Source organism: Rhododendron vialii, chromosome 10a (genome assembly GCF_030253575.1).
Source record: "Rhododendron vialii isolate Sample 1 chromosome 10a, ASM3025357v1".
NCBI classification, from domain to species: domain Eukaryota; kingdom Viridiplantae; phylum Streptophyta; class Magnoliopsida; order Ericales; family Ericaceae; genus Rhododendron; species Rhododendron vialii.
The window spans coordinates 27259493-27283994 of NC_080566.1; the positions used below are offsets into that span (position 1 = coordinate 27259493).

The 24502-nt window shown below is 39.0% G+C and overlaps 4 protein-coding genes across 9 annotated transcripts; 3 read left to right on the forward strand and 1 right to left on the reverse strand.

The window, feature by feature from the left end:
* The first annotated feature begins 268 nt into the window (after nt 1-268).
* On the forward strand, nt 269-3569 carry LOC131304279 (NAD(P)H-quinone oxidoreductase subunit O, chloroplastic). Its single transcript, XM_058331461.1, has 6 exons — nt 269-651; nt 768-823; nt 1827-1892; nt 1988-2029; nt 2911-2970; nt 3255-3569. Exons 1-6 carry the CDS (start codon nt 402-404, stop codon nt 3282-3284), a joined length of 504 nt encoding a protein of 167 aa, XP_058187444.1. The 5' UTR covers nt 269-401; the 3' UTR covers nt 3285-3569.
* A 1055-nt stretch (nt 3570-4624) lies between these two features.
* On the reverse strand, nt 4625-12898 carry LOC131304357 (uncharacterized). 6 transcript variants are annotated; one of them, XM_058331578.1, is made up of 4 exons: nt 12496-12898; nt 12288-12393; nt 8742-8953; nt 4625-6977 (listed from the first exon to the last, which is right to left on the reverse strand). In XM_058331578.1, the coding sequence occupies exons 1-4, from the start codon at nt 12682-12684 to the stop codon at nt 5763-5765; spliced, it is 1722 nt and encodes a 573-aa protein (XP_058187561.1). In that variant the 5' UTR covers nt 12685-12898; the 3' UTR covers nt 4625-5762. The 6 variants fall into 6 exon arrangements, with proteins under 6 accessions (XP_058187561.1, XP_058187564.1, XP_058187562.1 ...); XM_058331581.1 differs by having other exon boundaries at nt 8742-9023; nt 12496-12624; XM_058331579.1 differs by lacking the exons at nt 12288-12393; nt 12496-12898 and adding exons at nt 9504-9794; nt 9887-10883.
* Nucleotides 12899-16387: 3489 nt separating this feature from the next.
* LOC131303073 (uncharacterized) lies at nt 16388-17311 on the forward strand. Its single transcript, XM_058329862.1, has 2 exons — nt 16388-17210; nt 17301-17311. The coding sequence occupies exons 1-2, from the start codon at nt 16388-16390 to the stop codon at nt 17309-17311; spliced, it is 834 nt and encodes a 277-aa protein (XP_058185845.1).
* A 5499-nt stretch (nt 17312-22810) lies between these two features.
* On the forward strand, nt 22811-23900 carry LOC131304243 (uncharacterized). The gene is made up of 2 exons (XM_058331410.1): nt 22811-23293; nt 23379-23900. The coding sequence occupies exons 1-2, from the start codon at nt 23196-23198 to the stop codon at nt 23647-23649; spliced, it is 369 nt and encodes a 122-aa protein (XP_058187393.1). The 5' UTR covers nt 22811-23195; the 3' UTR covers nt 23650-23900.
* The last annotated feature ends 602 nt before the right edge of the window (nt 23901-24502 follow it).

Genomic DNA, 24502 nt, shown 5'->3' on the forward strand with positions numbered 1-24502 from the left:
ACCAACCAGAGCAGAGACAGTAGCACCCAAGAATTACCGGTTGGGTTAGGGACCGTGTGGTACTTTTCGGGTTGGGTATGGCAAAACTTGTCGCGCCCTACCTCGTTGCCATACCTATCTACTCCTACCTCAAGTCACGTAATTCACGTGCGTGAGCGGAAGCGGAATTGTGAACGCAAACTTGAAGCCGTCTTTGAAACACATCAGAACCTACTAAAATTCACCAGAGCTATAAGTGTGCGAGCGCAAGACATTTCAAATTTAAAGCACGAGCGAATGACGAGAATTGAGGGAGCGAGAATTGTGGCCATATATTCGAGGTGCAGACTTGATCACCTCCTTATCCGAGATTTCACCATATTAGCGAAATTCCAACCCAGCCCCAAAAAGCATCACCTCTCATGGCTCTCTCTGCAACTTTCTCACAAACCTTCTTCCCCAACTTACCGTATTCATCACCATTCTCGCACACCTACAGAACAACAAAACCACCTCTTCGTTTACACCTATTCAGAGCTGTAATGCAATCCGCAGAAGCAGCCGATAATGAAAAGCCTGCTGCTGCACAGAAGAAAACTGAAGAGGAACCCCCGAAAGCCCAACCTCCTCCTCCTCAACCCACCGTTATTCGGCGGAGACCAGTTTACTCCAGTTCAGTTCCATAAGAACAATGTCCTTTTTTGTGCAATGGGTTGAATTTGTTGATTTTAGAATGAAAATGAAATCTGTTCAATGATTATTTATTTTTGTGGGTAATGTTTGTGCAGTGAAGAAAGGCCAGATTGTGAGAGTAGACAAGGAGAAGTATCTCAATAGCATCAATGTGAGTCTTAGAGTGATGTTTGTTTCTCTCACAAATTCCTGTCTCTTTTAATGTTCAGTCAATTTTCTTTTCTATTTCCGTGAAGTCTCCATGGCATAAGTCTGACCAACGAGGGTTGGTTCAGCAGCGGAAACTCGGACTTGGTTGGACAAGGCTTCCAATCCCTTAGCCACTTATTCGAGCTAAGCATATTCCTAACACGACCCACACGTGCTGAGACTTTAGTTTCGGCCCCGATGTAGGTGCGGTGGAATTAGTGGTATGATGTGATGGGGAAATACTCCCTGGCGGTGACGTTTACCATACTGCTGCTTTCATTTTTTGTACCAGCAAAGAATAGGATAAGTCTGAGTCCAACTTTGATCTTTCTTAAATTTATTAACGTTTCTATTTCTCTGGAGGCTGAATAGCATCAAGGTAAATTTCTTTGCTTTTTTCTAGTTCCATGAATGTCCAATTAGCATCAACAAACTACCCAAAACCGAAGTAAGCTTAGTGTCCCATATTTGAACAGCTTTTAAAGCCTTTTAATTCTCGGAGCTGTGTATGATATTAGAAGAAAACAATACTAGGAACACAACACCAAACACAACCTTTCACGTACATGTATGTGAGAGGTTGTGTTTGGATTGTTGTGTATGTAGCAATTTGATGAGAAAACAAAAATGCTAGGAACACAACACCAAACACAGCTACTCAAGTTTGGCTTAATTGAAGCTCGCTTGAGAGTTTCTTGAATAATAACCAAGCCAAACTTACACATTTTAAAGCAAATTAAGCAAGGGTGGACAGAGGGGACACCCTTGCTTAACCCTGATCTAATTTTAGTGTATGCCAAAGAAATCATTAACTTGGCCTCTTCAATAAGTGAAAATTTTACCTTTAGCTCGTGCATAATCTCTTGTTTTTTCTCTTTGCCTTCAAAGTTTCTTTCTGGCATACCTTAGACATCAGTAATACAGAGAAATGCTGCGACTAAACACGTGTTTTCTTCGCATATCAGTACTTATCAGTTGGACATCCAACTTATTACAAAGGCCTGGACTACATTTATGAAGACCGTGGGGAGGTAGTTTTCTTACCTAGAACTTCAGGTGATGCTGTTCAATTACACATTGTTAAGTATCATAGTTTCTGACAGTTCTTGCATCACACGGGTATTAGGTATTGGATCTCCGCAACTTTGAGACAGGAGAATATGCACTTGTAAGTTCCCTTGTCCTCACTATCCCCATATATGTTGCATTGCAAATGTTAAAGCATCCAACTCAAAACCAACTGGCAATTATCCCCTTATGTGTTGCATTGCAAACGTTAAAGCATCCAACTCAAAACCAACTAGCAATAAGGGGAGAGGCCGCCCAGGCTCAAATACTAGTTTTTGAGGTGATAATTAACCGATGTAGGACAAATTCCAATAGCAAACAACATTTATAGCTTGCCTAACTCTAGTAATAGAGTTGTTGGGCTTTCGTCTGCTCTTATAGTCTTTCAAGATATGTCACTGGGCTGAAGCTAGATCCAGTCTTCTAATCCAACTAACAATCTATCTAGGTGTTAGTGGCTAGCTGGTGGTAAGCTCGGTAAAATTAGCGGACTTTGTATTTTAGTCAGCAGAAATTCTATGTACCAAAACATAACAGTAAAAGTGTATATGGTGAATATTTTTGCGTCCTAGTACACTGATATCAGCCTCTCCATAAGCAAACAAACACAAAAAAGAAGGAAAGAACGAGAGGTCGGGATAAGGCTGTCTACCTATTACCTCTCTCGAACAGTAAGCAGGACCTGGGCAGGAAATTTAAGTTTGGGCAGCCTATAGTTTGCATAAGAATTGCACTCAAATGGATTCATACCTCTTTGTCTCTTAGCGATTTGGTGAAGTTTGAAACCGCAAACCACTTCAGGATGTTCCCTTATTATCTCATGTGTAAAAAACTGGGTTTCTTGCCCTGTGATTCTCAACTATCAACTTCAATACCAAGACAAAGCCATTCATGTCCAAATGTAATGGCACAAAAACATGTGCTTCAGTTCTATACATCTCATCAATACATATTGAGATCACGATGTTGTACTGCTCACAGATTGCATGGGTTGGGATTCCTACTGCACCAGCTTGGCTTCCAACAGATATGCTTATCAAGGTATGCTTAACGTTTTCAGTATGTTTTTTGTGGACTTTGAATTTGTAATGGGGTTTTACAAAGGTGATGTGGAATGAAAAGAACAGGAGACAGAAAACATATTCTCATAAAAAACTGCAGGTGTTTGCATACTTTTTCCCGTTCATTTTCTTTTCCTTGTTCAAATTCATGATTAAAACGCATCTTAGATGTTCATCGATATTCTTGTGCAAGTTTAGAACGATAATTTTGTCTCTATAACTCAGAGAAATAATGGTTGGTACATTTCTCTTCCTTACTTGCAGTCTGACAGGCTCAACTACGAGAGAATATAACCAGCTTCGACAAGCTAAAGTCACCTGACGATAAAGTCCACATCTTGCGATTTTTTTCTCTCACCAGAGGTCTTCTGTTGTATCCCAAGTTCATGTAACATAAGTCTTCTATTGCATGGAGCATTGCTGCAAATAATATATCTTCTTTTCAATCTTCTACAGCTGCTTCTAACAGGCCTATGAATTAGAGGGAGAAAACCTGTGTATAAAATGTTGAAAAGGCTAGCTTATATATATACCGAGTAAACTGTGATGGTTGTTTGTACTGGATTTCACGCTAGCTCACGGTTTGGGTTCTTTCGCGTATATTATGGAGGAATGAACTTCAGAGAAATTGTACATAAGTTGATGTCCGCGATCTATTTATAATTCTATTTTCCATATTCGTGCGACATAACCACGACTTTGTCTTCCCAAAAATGATCATATAATCTTGTTACCATCTGGTCCATCTTGCGCCACCATTAATCATAACTCCATGGCAAGGCAGATTACCATTGTGACTATATATTTAATTGTATGACCTTTATCAAAATTTCTGATTGCTGCATCCATGACAACAACAGAGGTTCATATAACATACTTACCTAAAGCTGGACCCGGCAAAGGTATGCGACAATTCGCCTTTCTCCAAAATAAATAAAATAAAAAAAACACCCCGAAACAATAACGGTTGTATGCATCTCTGTATAGGCTGCCTCTTGAAGGATCCCTGACGGCCTATTTGGATTATGGCTGACGAGAAAAGATAAAATCATGACCTTCTATGGACACAGACGGGCTGTGCACATACGGTGCATAGATCAGCACGCGGGGCTCACTCCAGGTCCTGCACAGATAATCCCAGTTGTTCGATAAATTTAAAATAATTTTTTGAAAAGCACCCGCTAAAAATCAGCTCAATACAACACTTGTAGGTACTTGATCAATCTTACATTTTTTCATTCAGATTACAGGATCAAACACCTGCACGCATTGTATTGAGCTGATTTTCTACGAGGCCACTTGAAAAATTATTTTAAAATTATTGAATGGCTCGGATCATCAATGCGAAATCTGGAAGCGAGCCCTGCGTGCCGGTCGGTGTACCGTATGTGCACAGCCCATCGGAGCCTTTTCGTAAAGTCATAAGACTAGATTCACTTTTCAGTTCGTTTCCCCCTCCTTGAAGTATTCCTCCGTAAATCCAGGAGTCAAACTTAGCCTCTTAGAGCATCCGCAATGGGAATAATCAAAATCAATAACCAAAATATGTCATGTCAGAATTTGATTATCTATTTAGTTCATAATCAAACATAACAAACTTTACCTCCACATTGGTTATTTTTGCATCCCTATAAAAAAAAAACCCCCACAATACTCAATGTACCTATGTCCAATTGCAAACGAATTTTAATCACACACCCGACCACACCAAATTATTCGTCTCGATAAGACGATTCTAATGTGAGGTGTTTTTTAGTTTTTTAGTTTTGAGTTTGGTTATTCGGTTTGGTTATTGAGTTTTGGTTATTGGTAAAAATTATTAAGTTTGGTTATGAAATGTATAGAATTTGATTATTTGCTAAAAGACTTGTAACTTTGCTTATTACAATGTGAGGTATTTTTTTAGCATTGTTGTTAAATTTGTTTATCCATACCCATTTGCTTATTACAATGTAGATGCTCTTAGTCTTTATCCTTTGCTTCTAGGGGACAACAGAAGTTTCAAAATTGCAAGAGCAACCACCAACCAACTGTTTATTCCTCACCAAAAAATTAAAAAACCACCAGCAACAATGAACAAGGCCATGTAAATTGTAACAAGAAATAGAATGCCCCTAAACCCAATAGCATTGTCATTCTTGCCACAATCAAGAGATTAGAGTACGTATCATAACCTGAGTTGAGTTGCGCATAAACTGGTCCGAACACCTGAGTTGTTAAAAAAAAAAAGGATGTCTTTTCTCTCTCTAAAAGTATACAAAGCCCCAGCCATTGGATATATAACATACAAAAAACAAACCACACAATGAAGTTTCCACTTTTACAAGGCAATAATTGAACTTCGTGGCCGTCTGCAATTTTTCTTCTATTGAGTATGAATGTGAATTTCCTCTCTTGGTACAGGAAAAAAATGGGGAAAAAATCATTGCCACAATACCAATTACCTCTGGCAGACCAATGAATAAGAAAAAGATATCAATAAGCTCAGCGGTGTTTGGTTTAGGAGAGTGCTTGCCGAATACCTGTTACTCTTCTTTGATCCTCATTTGACGGTTCAACCAAGTGAATAACACTCTCCCCCACGTCATATAATTGCAGAAAACTATTATTGCTATTCTCTGTTCATGTATCTCAATGAAAGTTGTCACGATCCCTTTTCCTTTCATCGGCATTACATGTGAGGAATATGAAGCCTTGTGATACTTTGGTTAGTGAACGTAAAATCATTGCATCGAGTTGATGCTCGGAAAAAAATTGCAGGGGGAGGCAAAACTAACACTGAACCCTCTTTTTGCGTTTGTTGGCCTTCATAAGCTCCACCAGGGAAGGAAGAGGTCGAGGCACAGGCACATTCATGGACCGATACAACTTCCTAAAGCTTTCATTAAAGCTCTGTGATGATCCAACCGGCGAATAACCACTCAAACGAATTTCGGAATCTTTCTCCAATACTGACCTTTCACATTGGACTTCATTAGCCTCCACTTTGTTCTCCAATGGATTTTCACATTCCACTTCAAACTTCCTCTCTATCTCCACTGAAATCCCACTTTGTGCTTCATTTATATCTGTCTTGTTCTCAAATGATTTTTCATGTTTCAATCCGAAAACATCCTCTTGGAACGAACATTGTGGTTCTGCTTTATCAGAAACACTATGAGGAGTCTCATTTTTAGTGGTTTTAATTTTATTCTCTGTAAGTAGAAAAGTAAAATCCGAGGGATTACCAAGTCTTGCCCTTCCAAATAACGTGACAGGTGGCCTTTTGCTGGGAGGAGAGAGGGTCAAGGGTTGTTTTTGGGTAATGGATGTTTTCACAGGCCGCAGGTGAGACTCTACAGAGGGTTTGATAGTGTCTTCCACTACAACTGAACAATTATCAGTTGGAGCAACTTCAAGCCTTATGTCTAGAAGCTTCCATAAAGGATCATCAGAAGCAAGTTGTGTGCCAAAACAATTTTTCTTCACATAATCAAGCTCCATAGCCCTGCAATTGGGAGTTGTTGACACAACCCGTTTGGGCGCAAGAATTTGCATAGCCCACTCCAACTCTTCGCTAGATGAGTGCATCGAATAGCATATATGCCAAACACCAAACTGATCTCTCACTGCTCTACTGCATCTCCCTCTTCTCTGCCTTTCAGTTTCTAAAATCTCATCATCAAACACAAACCACTGGGAGGAAGCACGGATTATGAGAGGCTCCGGCTGGAAATTAGCCTCTGCCTCTGCAAATTTAGCTTGCGCTCTTTCGTAGAGCTTAGGAAATCCTTCTAGCACATGAAAGCGAGAGGATGGATCTTCAGAGACTATTTCGGGCGCTGTGAGTGTCAGAGAATGGAAACATTCTGGATTCTTGTCTTTATCAATGAAGATTTTGGAACCAAATGTTTTGGACACTTCCACAAGTATCTCTTCCTGACCAAGAAGATCACAGGTCAGATAAACCACCAGGGCGTTAGGATGCTTCCATATACAATTAATGACCTGTTTCATGGATAGCCTGAATGTCAGTCTTATAATCAGCAATTGCAACAAACATTAAACTATGACTATGTACGTGTGTATGTCGCGCGTGCGGGTGATTAGGTACTTTCCAGAGAAATTAAGTGCAGAGCTAGATCCTTTGTCATTAGACACTTGAACTCAAAGTCGTAAGAAGCATCGGGTTAAATAACATCCATGCATCGTGAATGCATGCCACTTATTGGAAACACTTGCTGCGTATGAGAAACAAAATCTAAAAGGTGAATTGTGGAAGGCCAATATAGACGCAGGTCATCCATGGTCACCATGACCAGTTTGTGCGATGCAGTGACGTCATGGGAGGAAAGGATTTGCATTGTGATCATCCATGGTCACCATACCATCTGAGGGAACTCCAAAAGGCGGAGGGAGGAAAGTGATGTGGCCCCAAGGGTCCAAACCCTGGCTTGCTAGATAAGTCCTTTATCCCCTATAACTACAAGTCTACAACACACGCCCAAGGGTAGAGGTACGCTCAATATCTAATCATACTGGTGGTCACTCTGCTAGTTTTGCTTCTTCTTCACTCACTGACCCGACCATCAGAGTGTCCGCCGACCACCTTAGGCCGGTTGGCTTGCACTATGTTCTTTGAGTGCAGAAGGAGCTCATCACTTACTAGCACTTCAATTCCCATTTTCACCACCAGTAAAGATTGTGCTTTACCATCTAACCAGTGGGGGCAATTTTGGCCCATTTCCAATATTTTTCTGTGCGGAAGATTCCAGAAACCTGTTTTCATGGAATTATAAAAAATTTGAGAACCGGTCCTTGTGGGCATTTAGTATTCTGTCCGGAAAACTCCAGATAACAAATTTTGTTTTTCTAAACTGTCTCAATTTTCTGGAAAAAGTTTTGAAAACAATGAACCACAAGAATTTCCAACCATGGTTCCTGTTTTCTGTAAGTTTGAGAACAAAAACAAGTTGATATATCCAAGAGAGAGGCATAGAGAGCAGAATCACTTTTCAAAAACTCTACCAAACACAAAACTACCGACCAATGGTCTTGACAAATCAAAAGGCCAATTGGCATGCCAAGAACACCACATGGTAGGTTTACCCTTCCATATAAAAAAGTTCAAATAACAAGAAACCTAATACTTGTTCTCTTGCAATTTTGTAGATACAATTTGCTGCTCAAAAGTTGTTTTTCCCAGTCTGGTTTGTATACTACTAACTCAATGGAACTACTTGAATCTTTTAACCAACACAAACCATCTCAGCTCTCAAGATAGTTAAATCATCAAAAAAATTCTGGAACTATCACTAGTTTCTCACAAGGAGTGGAGTTTTGCAATTCTAATTTCTAAGGAAAGAGCTCCATTTAAGATAAGGACTCTATGCAACCATTTAGGCATGTTTATACATGGGCAACCATATGCATGGTCAGAAAATGGTATAATGTGGAGGACGTGTTCTTATCCAGTAACACTAGTATGTTTGAAAGCCAATAATGAGCACAATCATAGTGCACTGCACAAGCGTAACTTTGCCTCTTCATGTTAAGCCTGCCAAATGCCAGGAGGTAAACATAAAACTAAAATACACAAGCACTTCTACAGCTAGCTTGTATCTCCAAGATCTTTGGTAACTCATACAAAATCAATACAAATCAGAAAACAGGACATGGTTTACCACACTTGGGTGGCAGCTCAAATAAAGTAATTAGACAGGTTACACAAAACTAAGAGACCCAAACTGATTAAAAGCCAACGGATAATACCTGCCGGACAGCAGAATACTTGCTGGGAATTTTCATAGAGGATTTCCCAAATGTGCAGTCCAAGAAAACATAATCAAGATGAGACTTTGGTTCTTTTCCTTTCCTGCCTATGTACTTCTCTGGTAGACTTTGCAAACAATCTGGGGTGAGTCTACAATCTCCTGTGTGCAGGATATTGCCAAAATTGCCTTCAAACAAGAACATCAAGGCTCCTGGAGTCCATACACAGAAAGCCAAATAAGGAATTTTAGAGCTTGCACACAGATTAGAATGAAAGGGAACCTAGCAGCAATGCTAGTTTCAATTAAAACAAAGTCCTCTAAAAAGACAAATGATAAAGCATAACACATACATCTTAGGTGAAGAAAAATGAATCTTTAAACAAATGCAGCAAAACAAAACATCTGATAACCAGTCATTTTTGTTTTGTTTTGGGTTTTCATTTTTGAAATTTCAAATGAAAATGATGAACAGCTTAGAACGCCATCTTATTATACCCTTGAATGATTCTATTCACCTTCGATTTTGGGAAGTCAGGAACCTATTCAGATAGTTTACAGAAAGTAGTTTGTTCAGGAACTTCCTTTGAACAATTATTATAAAAGTTCAACAACATTGTACTTTGTAGGTCCTAGAGTCCCATATTCTAGTATGCTAATCCTTTTTGACGAACACTTAATGGAGCTGCAAAGCCTGCAATACGAATCTCTATTGAGTTGCATGTATTCAAGCATAAATTTGACTTAGGAGAAGAATATTTACCACTCCCGAATAAGCGTGAGTTGATATATATTGAAGGGGTTTTGTTACCGTCCTTGGTAACGAAAACACCTAGCATCGGGGAAATATGGAGGTATTCCACAGCCAGCTCTAAAGCATCATCGTCATAATCGGTAACATAGAGCATGAATGATTTAGTTAAGAAATTGGAAGTTTTGGAGGAGTTGCCCAAAGTTTTGAGAGAAGTTGAGAAGGTTGGAATGAAGAAAACAGTCCAATCCCGTTTTTTGTAGTCTGCCCAGTACCAGACCATCAACGGCTGGCCCTGGCCCACTGCATATGCATCGAAACTCGAAAGTACAACACTCAGCATAATTGAGCTGTAGCCAGCAAGTGCAGGAAAACAAATCCCCTAGGACTCTTACTATTAATGTGCTGCTGTTGAAGAATGATATTCCTTGCACGTACTTTGAGAGTTAAATAACGCTATGTCGCCATGAACTTAAGTTTCAAACACGTCTCGTCTGACACCATCATAAGAGTGATAAGCAGTGTCTGCCTTGAGGGAGAAGAGATCACCTCAAACAAAGGAAAATTTCGGTCTCAAGACAAACCTTTTTACTCTGTTCAAAAAATTTCGGCAGTTCGGACTCATAACAAGCTTACTGTTCTGCCTTTTTTTTAACAAGTTGCTAAAGAGCTTTCCAGAGGTAACTTTCATTCCATGTCAACTACTTCCCACGATGTACGAGAAAACAGAAACTACTTGCATGACAGCACTTATACAATTCTCTTATTTGCCAGACCTAAGCTTTTGGCATAAGGATGGGCTTTGCTTTTTGGGAAGTGTATTAGGAAGGCCTTCGTACCTTGATGAAGCTTCTCAAAATATGAGTTGACTGATTTTCGCAAAAACTTTGCATCCCAAGCATGTATTTAATATTTTAATGTAATTCCTTTGGCCATTCTTATACTAGATGTCACCTTAATCCTCCTTAAAACCTTCACATCAAGTTTGGAGGGAGAAGGAGAAGAGGATTGAAGGTACTTAAAACAAACGTCGGGTGATTGGTAGTATGGAAATGGTAATGGTAATGGGAAAGAAGTTTGTTCATCCTCGTCTCATATGAGAGAGAAAGCATCTACTTCTTCTAACATATCCAATTTTCTGCAAGAGTTTTTAGTTTCAATCAGTGAAGTGCAAAGAAAAGGTATTCAAGGATGTACAAATGATCACCATCTCAGTAGGACTTCAGCCAAAGAGAAAAATAAGAAGAGATTTAAAGATAAGCTGCATCAAATGAGAGGTGCACTGGCTGAGATGGGTATCCCACAAAACATAGCCGGTCTTCCTCCATCTAAGAGGAAAAAGTATTCAACTACTCATGAAGATAAACCACCTTAGACTAGGGATAAGATATTCTCAAGCTGCTAAGTTTTACCTTTTGCGTTTTGGAGATTATCCTTCGTGCCAGTGTTCGTAGTCCTTTATGTATATTGTATGGATATAGCAGTTTCCTTTCTTGTTTGTGTCTATCCAATAGGTTGTATGTAAGAGGAGTGTTATCTGCTAGCCTAGTATAAGTACATGGAACCAAGTCTTAATGACTTCAGGAATAGTGCATGTTTGTTACCTAGTTGCTAGGTCTCAGACACCCAGCTGAAGGACATCCCATCCCGGAAGTTGATTGCTCACCCCTAAGTTGCTCGAAACCGAAGGTCCTAAGGAAGATCATGGAATGAAGGCTTGAACTCAAGGGATCGTGTGAGGGTCTGAAATCCCCTCAAGAGTAAGACCTCAGACCAGTCTTGGATCGAGGTAAATTCACTAACCGAATGACAAATCCTCGAGCTTTGTATCATACCTACCACTAACACCTCGAACTAAGCGGGTCTTCCCTACCACTTGACATTCACAGGACCCCTGAGGTCCTATGGTACGCAGCCCCACACATCACTGACCTCTGAGCAGTAGGTCCTTCATGCCTAAGGCCTAGACCTCATAGGTCTGATCCCTAGCTTCTGCCTAACCACTAAGAGCCTTCTACATGGCCCTCATCAGCTGACTTCAACCCAAATTGCATTTGTCCTATCATACTTAGACATCATAGGTTTGGTCCGTTGGATCATCGTCCTTGATCCTTCACCTTGGCGGCCATTGGGGGCTGCCACGTGCCCTTCACCCAGATGTCCCTCAAGGGTACCTCCACCTATATAAAGACATTTATGTTACCATAAAGCATAATAACAACCTAAGCCCCTTAGCTCCAGAGCATCTCATACGAATCTTCGTCCCCTCTCTATTTCTCTCTCTGATTTGCCTAGGGGTTCTCACATCTGTCCTCTCCACCTTTGGCGGCCCAAGCCTTCAGCATCTTGTTGGTATCTCAGGCCTTCAATTACTCTCTCCTCTTGCTAGAGTCTTTGACCATCCCTTTCCTAAGTAATCAAATTTACTTACCAAAAAATCATTAGTAGTCTCCGATCATGAAGCTAAGAGAGTCAACAGGTCATACTGTTCCACAATAATTCACTTTGTATTGTACACTTGCAATGATGGTTGAGAACTTCCCAGAAAACAACCACAAACCAGTATCAGAAAATTTGATACTGACCACAAAATAATACATTTGATTGTGACCCATGAAAAATCAACACCAAAATAAAATTAGAACACAGCTTGAACCTCTAACGCGACAAAAGCCCCGGAAACTCATATGAGCTAATTAATCCAAAAGAGAAAGTGCAATGATAGTTCATAACAAGATCCAAAAAGAAAACCATACAAGCAAAACCCACTAGAATAATCCAAAGATCAACATATACCAGGGCAGTGGTTCGCATCAAAAGCAGTTACAGAGAAATCTCCATCCGGATCATTGATGACCAACCTTTGTCCGATCTCAATATTCACAAACACTGAATCAACAAGCTGCAAAGAAAAAAAAACAAAAAAAAGAATTTCACATAAACAGTCAGATGATCAAATTGGTTTTCCAGAAAGAGGGCAAAAATGGTAAATTTGAGACCAAACCTGAGGGTAATATTGGAGGGTTAGGGTTTTGGTGAGGTGGGTAGAGTAAATTGGGTATGAGAAGTGCGTGGAGATCCCTTGGGAGTGGTCCTTGTGGGCGTGAGTGAGGAAATGGTGCCTCTTCGTCTTTGAAGATGGGTTCCATGTGTCTACCGTAAACGGTAGCCCTTTGGGCATTTCTATCGGCATCCTTGTAAGTTGTAATTACTACGTGTGTGTTTGTGGCCTTGTGGGTGTGCGACTAATATATCATGTAGTATGTAGGAGAGAGAGAGAGAGAGAGAGAGAGAGCGCGCGGGGGGGGGGGGGGGGGTTTATCAGAGGTAGTTTTCCTTCTGATCTTGTCTCCAAAGCCTCCGGCGGCAGAAGAGGAGAGAAAATTTTGAAGGAAATTTTGTGGGACAATTTTTGGTGGGAAATTTTTTGCCTTCTTGTATGATAGGCGGTCGAAGAAAGTGGGCCCACTTCATTTTCTTATTTTGAACAGATTTTAGAGGGGAACGGGGATGGTGTGCGAGTCATTCATTGTAGAGATAAAATCTAGATCATTGAATTGTCGAATGGCCAGCTCGAATAGTGCATCCACCCTGTTTGTTTGGCTCAATAATATTTTTTTACATTTTAAATTCCTCTCGTCAATTCGAATAAATAATCCATACAGAATTGTTACAAAACTTACAGAAAAATAACAAAAAAAATATCCAAATGGATTATTTAGTCGAAACACTCCTAAAAGATAATACCCGTCGTTTTGGTCTTGATTTTTCACGCTTAGCGGCTCTGATGACTAAATTGACACATAAGAGTACGTTTCGTTTGGAGTGACGAGTGTGAAACGACTTTTGAGGAGTTGAAGAGGCGGTTGACGACAATACTGGTTTTGATTGTGCCCGAACATGGAGTTGGCTACTCCGTGTATTGCGATGCGTTGATGGAAGGACTTGGGTGCAATTTGATGCAAACGGGGCGAGTGGTAGCGTATGGGTCACGACAAATTGAAAACTCACGAGCGAAATTATTCCACACATGATTTGGAACTCGCGGCCGTTATTTTTGCTTTGAAAAGTTGGTGTCATTACTCGTACGGTGAGAGGTTTGAAGTCTATTCCGATCATAAAAGCTTGAAATACTTATTTTTCCAAAAAGAACTTAACTTACTATAACGTCGATGGATGGAACACATGGAAGATTACGATTTCGAATTGCAATATTACTCGGGGAAAGCGAATGCAGTGTTGGATGCGTTAAGTAGAAAATTGACACACCTTGCGAGTCTAAGTATCCATGAGTAAAGGACTTCCTCAGATTTGGGGTTGTACACATTACACTTCGAGAAAGTTCAGGATGGGGTTACATTATGCAATTTGACCGTTTAATCAACGTTATTGACTCGAGTAATTGAGGCTCAACAACATGATGAGGAAACAGAGAAACTTCGTGCCCAATACCTTAGCGGAGATGCTCAAGAGGGATGGATGATTCACATCGATCAAAATTTGCGTAATCAAAGAAAATTATTCCTACCTTATAAATGAGAAGTAAAAACATTTTCATTGCCAAATAATTTCCATGATAAGGCAGAAAATGACATACGCAGGAATGGCGATAAGTTTTTTCTACAAAGCTTTCTTGCCTCGATAATGTTTTTCGCGAGTCAATTCTGCTTCTTTTTTTCAATCGATATAAGAGATCATTTTACATCAGATATGAAGTACAGAGTCGGACACTACATCAATTGTGACAGTCCATGAGATAATCAAGCCCAACAACTCAACCAATATAAGAAATAAGCCCATTATAAGGTAGAAACAAATAAAGAAAGAAAAACCCTCTTAGGGAAGACCACAACCACAAGAGAGACTCAAACTCCTAACCTCCTAATGAGATTCAAGAGTCCTGGCCAACTGAGCTAGCTCCAGTTGGTTACAAGTCAATTCTGTTTAATTCTTGCAAAAGTCTTTCAAGGGCAACCAAACACCGAAAAACAAAATTGAAAAGGTATAATTCTGGGCCGGTTCTATTTTTTGAGTTCATAGCTGGGAGGCTCCTCCTTTAATTGTTCCATGTCTTATTAGATCCTTCCCAAATTAACTCAGCTCTCCCTCTCTCTACCATGTGTGTATTCATTTCGCGTTCTATCTCTCTCCTCTCTTTTTTAAGCTTAAAATGTTAGAATGTTTATAACTTCTATTGATACATATCAATTTTCTTTCATAAAATTTATATATTTGAAATCTAATAGTAGAGATCTACCTAAGGAGACCAATATTAAATGTAAATTTTGTAAAAATAAATATTTCATTTGGAATTTGATATTCACGCTCCATTTTTTACTGATAACACTTCACTTTATTTATGAAATTACTAGTAATTTAACGTTGAAAGTAGAGTGACATCAATAAAAAATGGAGCGCAAATATCAGCTTCCTTTTCATTTTTCAATATCCTTTTTGTTTTATCTAAATTTATAATTAATAGTCTAAATTCATAATTAACAATATTCATTTAACAATTAATTGTGTTAAAATTAACAATTAAGAGTCTATTCATAGTGTTCATTTAACATTAAATGTGCTAGAATTAATAATTAACAATCTATTCACAAGGGGAGAATTAATAATTAACAATCTATTCACAAGGGGAAATTACAACCCAAACCCCCCCCCCCCCCGCGCCCGAACTACCACCCAGCCACAGAATGCCGCCTTATACTACAAATTCCAACACTTAACCACCTCCGACTACCAAAAATAGAAAACGAAACTAACTCTGTAAATAGAAGTCATGAAGTTACCTTAATACCCCTCTTTCTTTTGCAGTATATACACAGACATACGTGGGACCAAATCCCCCTTACCTCACAAAAAAGTGGCACCAAAACGCTCCCCTATTTCCCTCCACTTTCCTTAGTATATAAAGCAGTAGCGGGCTTTTAACCCTAAAAGTTCCTTTTCTGCTCTTGCTCCAGCTGAAAGGTATGTTCCTTTTGTCCCCTTTTTTTTCTTCTGAAAAGCTGAATTGAATGCAGCATTCATTGATTTAGAGAAGTGGTTGAGTATTAAATGATTAGAAAAGTTTGTGTAGTCAATTTTTGAGAGCAGTTCTATTTTTTTTTTTTTGTTGGATGTGGTACCAAATGCAGTTACTCATGTTTCTACCCACCGAAATCAATGGAAATGGTGAGGGATTGTTTTGCTTTTTAGTCTTTGACTTATATGATTTATCTAATTTTTTAACATTTATACTACTTTATTGATTAAATCCATGCTAAGGTGTACTACTTTATTGATGAAATCCATGCTAAAGTGCACTTGTTTAATTTGTAAATCTCATGTTTAGGATGATTGATCCAAGATTTGTGTTTGAGGTCCACAATGGGGCCAAGATTGACTTTATAAGGGATGTGGACAAAGATTTGATGTCATATTTTGAGATGGTGCACATGATCAAGGACTTAGGTTATTCTGAAAAATGCAACATATATCACAAGCTTCCCAATTGTGATTTAGATGGTGGGTTGAGGGATATAAAAACTGATGGTGATGTTGTGGACATGTTTGCTATTCATAATGATAAGGAGGCTATAAGTATATATGTGGTTAATCCAGTGGTAGAAGAGGGTTAAGGTGCTGACTTGGTGAATTTAGAAGATGACATAATTGATTGTGATGACAATGAGAGTGAGACATTTGTAGGTCATTCTGAACTTGTGACATTGAAGGAAATGGGGTGGAATGGAAGTGGTAATGGGTGTAACTATAGCTATAGCTATGGAGAAGGTACATCACATGGAAAGGAGAAAGAAGTTGAGTTTGATGACATGGATAATCCAAATAATTCATTAGATGAATAGGGTAAAGTTGAATTTACTGAATTTTTTGAGGATAGAGACATGAAAAGGCCAGACCTTGGGTTGGGTATGATATTTGCCAATGCTACATTATTTAGGGCTGCACTTTGGAAGTATACCATCCAAAATAGGACTGAGTTTACCTTTGTAAAGAATGATGGTGATAGGGTGACAGATGTTGGTTCCAATGGATGTGGATGGAGAGTCCATGCTAATTACTTCCAAGACACCAAGTCATTTCAAATCAAAAGCTTAGTCAACCATCCATATAGCTGCCCTAGACAATACAGGCTTAGGCATGCCAACTCTGCATGGTTAGCAAGAACATACATGGACAGGTTGGTTGATGATCCCAATTGGAAGGTCAGTGCTTTGAGAAAGGCAGCAAAGAGGAAGCACACGGTAGAGGTCACTGATAGTCAAGCCTATAAGGCTAAAAAGAGGGCATTAGAAGCAATTGAGGGCAACTATAGACAACAATATTGGAGGCTATGGGATTACTGTGAAATGATTAGGAGGCAAAACCATGGCTCAACTGCATTGTTAAGGGTGGAGAGGCCACCACTTAGCACACCCCCTGTCTTCCAAACGATGTTTGTGATGTATGCTGCACAATCAAGGGGTTTCTTAGGTGGTTGTAAACCTATAATCGGGCTTGATGGATGTCACTTGAAGGGCCCATTTGGTGGTCAACTTTTGAGTGCTATTGAGAAGGATGCCAATGAACAAATGTACCCATTAGCAGTGGCTGTGGTTGAAGCTGAGACTAAGGATAGCTTGATGTGGTTTTTTGATAATCTGCTTGGTGTAATATGGAGACTTGAAGAGAAAGAATGGACCTTTATCTCAGATAGGCAGAAGGTATGTTATAAACTGTTGAAATTATTTGGTTGTACTTGGTGTAAGATTTTATTTTTTTGCATAAATGTACTTGTTCCTCGATTGTTTTTTGCAGGGTTTGGTTGAGAATTTTTTTTTGATAGGCAAAGAAATATTATTAGAAACTCGATAATGGGTACATCGAGAAAGAAAGGGCAAGCATCATTGAAAGGAAAAAACCAATCTAATCATAAGCATGCTAACAATCCCAAAAAGAGAAAAGAAAAACCAACCAAGAGTTGAAGGAAAAGAGAACAAAAAGAAACAATAGTTTAGATTTTGTGCTTTCTAATGCCTTCCAAATGGCTCCTGGAGTCTTCAATAGAATATGCTGCAAGATTGCATCTCCCTTTAACCCATAATGCCACTCTTAGTTTGATAAGGTTGACCACATCATCAATATTAGGAATTGAATTCTTGAAGACAAGATCATTTCTAGCTTTCCAAATGGACCATAAGGCGACGTATAGAGTGGTATTCCAACATATTTCCTCCAAGTTATGAAAAGAATTGGAGAACCAAAGATCAATCAGACCAGAGATAGTTGAAGGACAAACCCATGGGATATTCCACCAAATAAAAATAGCTGACCAAATGTTCCAAGCAAAACTGCAATGAAGGAGCAAGTGAGAAGGTGTTTCTGATGATGCAGAGCGTAGAGGACAAATGCCAAGATTTGAAGGAATGATGTTTCTTCTCACAAATATGGATCTTGTGGCAATTCTGTCTTGAGTAGCTTGCCAAACAAAAGCATCAATTCTAGCTGAGCCAAGATTTTTCCAGATTGAATTGAGGCTGTTGTTAACTTGAAAAGTTTTGTTCTCCCAATTAGAATAAGTTGATTTTACAGAGTAACAACCATTAGAACTCCATGCCCAAAGAGGGTGATCGACCCTTGTTGGAACTAAGTTGAAATTTCTCAACTTATCTTGAAGAGTAAGCAACTCACTTACCTCCCAAGGACGATGTCTTCTTCGAAAGAAGAGGTTCCAATCAACTGAGGGTGAAATAGGGGACACTTCATTTACCAAAGCCTCTTGTTGCATTGAAGTGAGAAAAAGTCTAGGATATAAGGATTTCAAGCTCCTGTCCTCCAACCAAATATCATCCCAAAATTTAGTAACGTTGCTTGATTGGACAGAAATTCTAGGACCATCTTGAATTGATTTGCCAATGGGGGAGTTATTAGTGCACACAGAACATATGTTCAGCCATATTACAAAAGCTTTGGAGGAAGAGGAAAGTAGAGTAGGCCACTGTCACGTCATCGATTTTCAACATAAATAGAAAGGATTTTCATAAATAAAACCTCACAATAATCCGTACAATACCCCAAAAGAGTTTAACATTTTCATTTCCACAAATTACACTTCCAAGTCCAAGGATTTTCCAAATAGTAAATCATCACTACTGCCCCGAGTTAATACCTGAAGATGATATAAGGTCTGAGCTACACTAGTCCAGTAGGAAACTCTAGTCTAACAATATATGCATATGAAATGTAGGAATGATCATGTGACAAGCAATGACGTGAAACCCGAAGAATAAACAATAGTGGCAACCAATAATCCAACCCTTCGATTTCAGAACCAACCGAGTACTTGATGAGTAACCTTTGAAAACACCATGTATCCAAATGTGTCTCGTATAAGTGTCTAGAGCCAAAACTCCTGCCGGGCCAATTAAAGGACCCTGATGTCCTCTGTCAGGCACCTTACCAGTGGGAGGGCCTAAAGTATCCAATACGAGCATATAGCTCTTACCGGGCCAATTAAAGGACCCCGATACCCTCTGCCAGGCACTCACCCGTTCTTGAGTCCTAAATGTTCTCGTTGTGTCCGTAAAGTTTTAAAATCATTTGTCTGTCATGTTCATACCGTTCAAACCCAACTTTGATGTATAAAGTGATTTTTGTGAAGTCATGTCCAAACGAGCATTAAAGTTATGGAAGTGTTCAATGAAGTCATTAAATACGAGTAATTAAGTTAAGAGTCATTCGGGAGGTATTTAAGTAGGTTAGAAATGATTGGAAACCGAAATGGTGAAGCACGAAGCAAAACAACAAAAGCTGTCAATAAACAACATGTATCGATACCTAGAAAAATGGTATCGATACCATTTGACTAAAAAGGATTCCAGATGCAAGGGGATCGATACCCATGGGGAATGGTATTGATACCAGTGTGTTTTCTGGGTTTGGTGGTATCGATACCATGGTTGTTCGAGCAGATTCTCAGCAGATTTTCATGGGTTTCTCAACTACCTCAACCCCAACAACAACTACAACAAGAAATGGCAAGGTTCAAGCTCTAGGAAATAAGTCATAAACATGTATTGAGAGTTAGAACTCCCTACCTCAAGATTGAAGGACAAATTCAAAGGATCCTCCAAGCCCTAGCTCCAAACTTTGAAATCGGAAAGGATACGCCTCCACCGAGCTCAAACTAGTGAAATACGGGCTGCAATACGCAATGATATGAAGAATTGGAGGCTATTTTGTGTGGATTTTGAGTTGTTTGGGAGAGAATTTGAGTGAGAGCAAGAGAGAGAGGAAGAGAACGGGAGAGTGGGAGGAGAAAAGAAAAGGGAAAGTTATTCCCTATAGACCATATACACATGTTATATACACCCTAGGCATGCATCACACACTTACCTCTCAAGTATAGCACTTTAACACATTTACCCCAAATCTCAATATTCCAAACCAATTTCCTCCTTTTATTTCTCGTAAAACATTTAAATCAATAGTACGAATTTACGGGGTCTCTACACCCTACCATCCTTAAGGAAATTTCGTTCTCGAAATTTATACAACCATGCTCATTAAGTCATGCACCACATAGATATGCAACAAGTATAACCATCAATATTATGCGACTTTATCAAATAGCATGAAACTTCGATATTAAACACTCATATCGATTCCTTTTGGAAATATGTGCGGATACTTCTCCCTAACTATGTCATCCCTTTCCCACGTGGATTCCTAGCCAATATTATCAATATCATTCCGTACCGGCTGATACGTACCGTTTTTACAAATAACCGGTACCCTGACCCCCCAATACCATTCCAAACCCAATACCGGTCCTTACCGCTTGGTACCGGTCATCTTAAAAAATATCGGCCGAGAAGAGCTTACCGGTAATTTCGTTCGGAATTTTGCAAATCTGGGTAATTTCGTAATAATCTCCAAATGACGTCCTGAAACCGTAATTTCATCTCAAAACCGTGTATCTAATAACCCTAAAGCCTAAACGATATTTTCACGAATCACGCCTCAATCCTCATCGATCTGGAATCAAGGCGCCCTTTTCACCTCATCGGCTCATCGATGATCGATTAGTGAATCTTACCCCCGGCTCATCGATTAGGTGCCTCTCTCTCTCTCTCTCTCTCTCTCTCTCTCTCTCTCTCTCTCTCTATATATATATATATATATATATATATATATATATATATATATATATAAATATCTTGATTGTAGGATGTTGATTATGAAAAAAGTGGGATTGTTATGCTGTATATAATTCGGTGTATATGGTGCAGGCTGGTGGATATGTAGGTGTACATATTTTGTGGCTTTAAATGAATTAGGAAATCCGTCTGTTTGTGAATCTGTTGATAATTCATTAGCTTTGATAATGCATTAGCATTATTCCTTTGTTTGATAATACTGTATATAATTCGATCAGTGAATCTGTTGATTCATTAGCTTTAATTTTGATAGCTAATATTAGCTATGACCATCTTCGATTTTTGCAATTGTTTTCATTAGCGTTATGGGACTTTTTTGACATACTCATACAGATTCTCAGATTATATGGGCGGGCATTTCAGATTACTTTAGGTTGAAACTTGGATCTGATGTTACAAGCATTATTTTTTTTTATAATGTATGTTAAGTAGTTCAGTAACTTGGTATTATAGGAACAATGTCTTCTGGTCCATCAATGACAAGTGATCATGCTCTATCAATGAGTTCAGCTCCCGCAAAATCTGATGACCCTGTTTGGGCTTATGGTAAATTAGTTTTGGGTAAAAAGAATAATACCATTTGTATCTTTTGTAATAAGCATATTAAAGGTGGTGGAATTACATGATTAAAACAACATCTTGCCGGAGTGAAAGGAGAGGTGGAAGCTTGTAAAAATGTGCCGATGGATGTAGAATGGCAAATGAATCAAATGCTTGAAGGGTATAAGCAAGACAAAGAAAGGAGGGAGAGAACTAGCAAAGTTGTTGGAGAAGGAGCTTCCTATCAAGCTTTGGATAAAGAGGAGGAGGAGTCTTTACTTGATAGAACAACGTCCAGAGATGGGACCAAAAAAAAAGAAGTAAGACAACTGGTGGCTTTTTTGCTCCAAGAACAATGCCAGGTGCCCAACCTTCTATACAAAGTGCATTGTCATCTAAACAAACCATTGATGAAGCAAGAATGGCGGTTGCTCGATGGTGGTATGATGCTAACATTCCATTTGATGCGACTTTATCTCCATATTATCAACCGGCGATTGATGCAATGCTAGCCGTTGGACCGGGCTTCAAGGGTCCTTCATATCATGACCTGAGATGCCCTCTCTTGAATAATAGTATTCGTGAAATTAGAGAGTATCTTCTTGAACTTAGAGAGGTATGGGCAAATTATGGATCAATTATGTCTGATGGATGGACAAGCCAAAATCAAACTCCGATTATAAATTTTCTTGTTTATTGTCCTAAAGGGACTATATTTTTTAAGTCAATTGACACATCGAAACTTGTTAAAGACACAGATACACTGTTTGGTATTTTTTGTGAAATTGTTGAACTAGTGGGGCCAAGTAATGTTGTCCAGTTTGTTACCGATAATGAGGCTGCCTACAAAGTGGCGGGAAAGAGGTTACAAGCACATTATGGATCCTTCTATTGGTCTCCTTGTGCGGCTCATTGCTTGGATTTGATGTTGGAGAATTTGCAAAGCCTCAACACTTTCCGCACATAGATGCTACCATCCAAAAGGCTAAAAAGGTAACATTTAAGATGTTATGCATATTGTATAGTTGATATGCTATGAATATGAATCTTATCAATTGTGATTATTACTTTTGTAGGTAACTCGATACATTTACAATCATGCATGGGTTCTCAACACAATGAGGAAAGACTTCACAAATGGTAGAGACTTGTGTCGTCCTGGCATCACAAGGTTTGCTACAACTTTTTAACTCTTCAATGCCTTCTAAATTTCAAGAAAGAGCTTAGACAAATGTTCACTAGTGACAAATGGCTTGGATCTCGATATGCTAAATGTAATTTTGGGAAAGAAGTTGCTAAAATTCTTTTGGAGGATAAAGAATTTTGGTCTAATTGTCAACTTGTGGTGAAAGTTTGTGAACCTTTGGTGAGGGTTCTTCGTCTAATCGATGGTGATGAAAAGCCTGTAATGGGATACTTATATGACGCAATGAATAAGGCAAAAAAGGCAATTAAAGTGAGGTTCAACAATAGGCTCTCTTTGTATGGGCCATACATTCGAGTGATTGATGCTAGATGGGATATGCAACTTCACAGCCCTCTTCATGCTGTTGTTTGCTTTCTCAATCCCGCAATATATTTTAAGCCTTCTTTCAAGAAGTAAAAGGAAGTTGATCGAGAAATGATTCAAGCTCTTACAGTCTTGGTGCCGGATGAGCATTTGCAAGACCAAATAAGTGCACAAATTGAGGAATACATGCAGGCAACAGGTGACTTCAATATGCCCCTTGCTATTTGTCAACGAGAGAAACTATCTCCAGGTAATCTTTTATTTTTCAGTATGCCTATTTTATCTTGTAAGTTGCTAGATTTTTATCTAGTAAATTGTTAAGTTTTCAATCTTTTAGTTTCATGGTAGGGGCAATTCGGAGGTTTAGTTCCAGATTTACAAAAGTTTGCTATTCGAGTACTTAGCCAATGTTGCAGTGCAATTAGATGTGAAAGAAACTGAAGTATGTTTGAGTCTATCCATTCTAAGAAGCGGAATAGACTAGAGCACAAAAGACTCAATGATTTAGTCTATGTGTGTTATAATTTGAAGCTTCGAGAGAGGTAATTATTTCAAAAGTTGTTACTCAATTTTTATTTCATTTGCTTTCAAAATGAATCTTGTAAATTGTGAAAATTACTTTTGTAGGATTATTAGGCGAACGAAAGATGCACTTGATCCGATTAGTCTTGAGAACATAGATGTGTTGGATGATTGGGTGAGCGAAGAGCCTAGTCTACTTGACGAAAAGGATATTGCATGGGAGATTATTGAACCACCATCTTTAGAGGCATTGACGTTAGATGATCAGGAGCCTAACTTTGATGATGCCGCTGATGATTTTCCAAATGAGAACGAGAGACAGTATGATCATTGGGACATTGGAGGACACAATGATCCTTATGTTTATGTTGAATGACAAACTATGTTTTTTTTAGATGTACTTCTCAAGTCTCTTTTGGTGAACTTTGCGTATGTTTCGAGATGATGGATATGTACTTGACATTGCGTACGTTTTGCGGATGCTCTTGGAAGTTGGAACATTTTCTTGTTAATTTGAAGTCACTTATGTGAATTTTGTTGTCTTAATATAGGCATTTTATGATGAATTGCATGGTATGGGAAATTTTTTTGAATTATAATTATACATAATTATTATATATATTGTAATTGCGGTAAATTCGAAACGGTACTCGGTATTTGACCGGTACGTACCGTACCAATAGAAAAATCGGTACCCTGGTCGGTACGGTATTCAGACATTGCTCCTAGCTACCCTAATTACTCCACAAGACTCAAACTAACGGTATTGTCTTACCTCTCAACACTTGATCGCGCGAATCTAGGATACATACCGGCTCTTTCCCATAAGATGCGTCGTCTTCCAATTCTAGTTCGGACCATTCTAACACATGTGATGGATCCGGTTCGTACTTTCTCAACATAGAGACGTGAAACACATCGTGCACATTTGATAATCTCGGTGGCAAAGCCAAACGGTATGCAACCTCCCCAATTTTCTCGATGATGTTGAACAGACCGATATAACGTGGTGAAAGCTTTCCATTTTTCCCAAAACGTGACAAGCCTCGACGCGGCGATACTTTAAGAAACATGTGATTCCCCACTTCTAACGATAATGGACGACGACGACGATCGGCATAGTTCTTTTGTCGACTTTTAGCGGTTAGTAACCTTTGACGAATCACCTTGACCTATTCAGCTGTTCTCTCTCGTGCCTCTAAAAGTTGTTGGCAAATCGATTTCATACT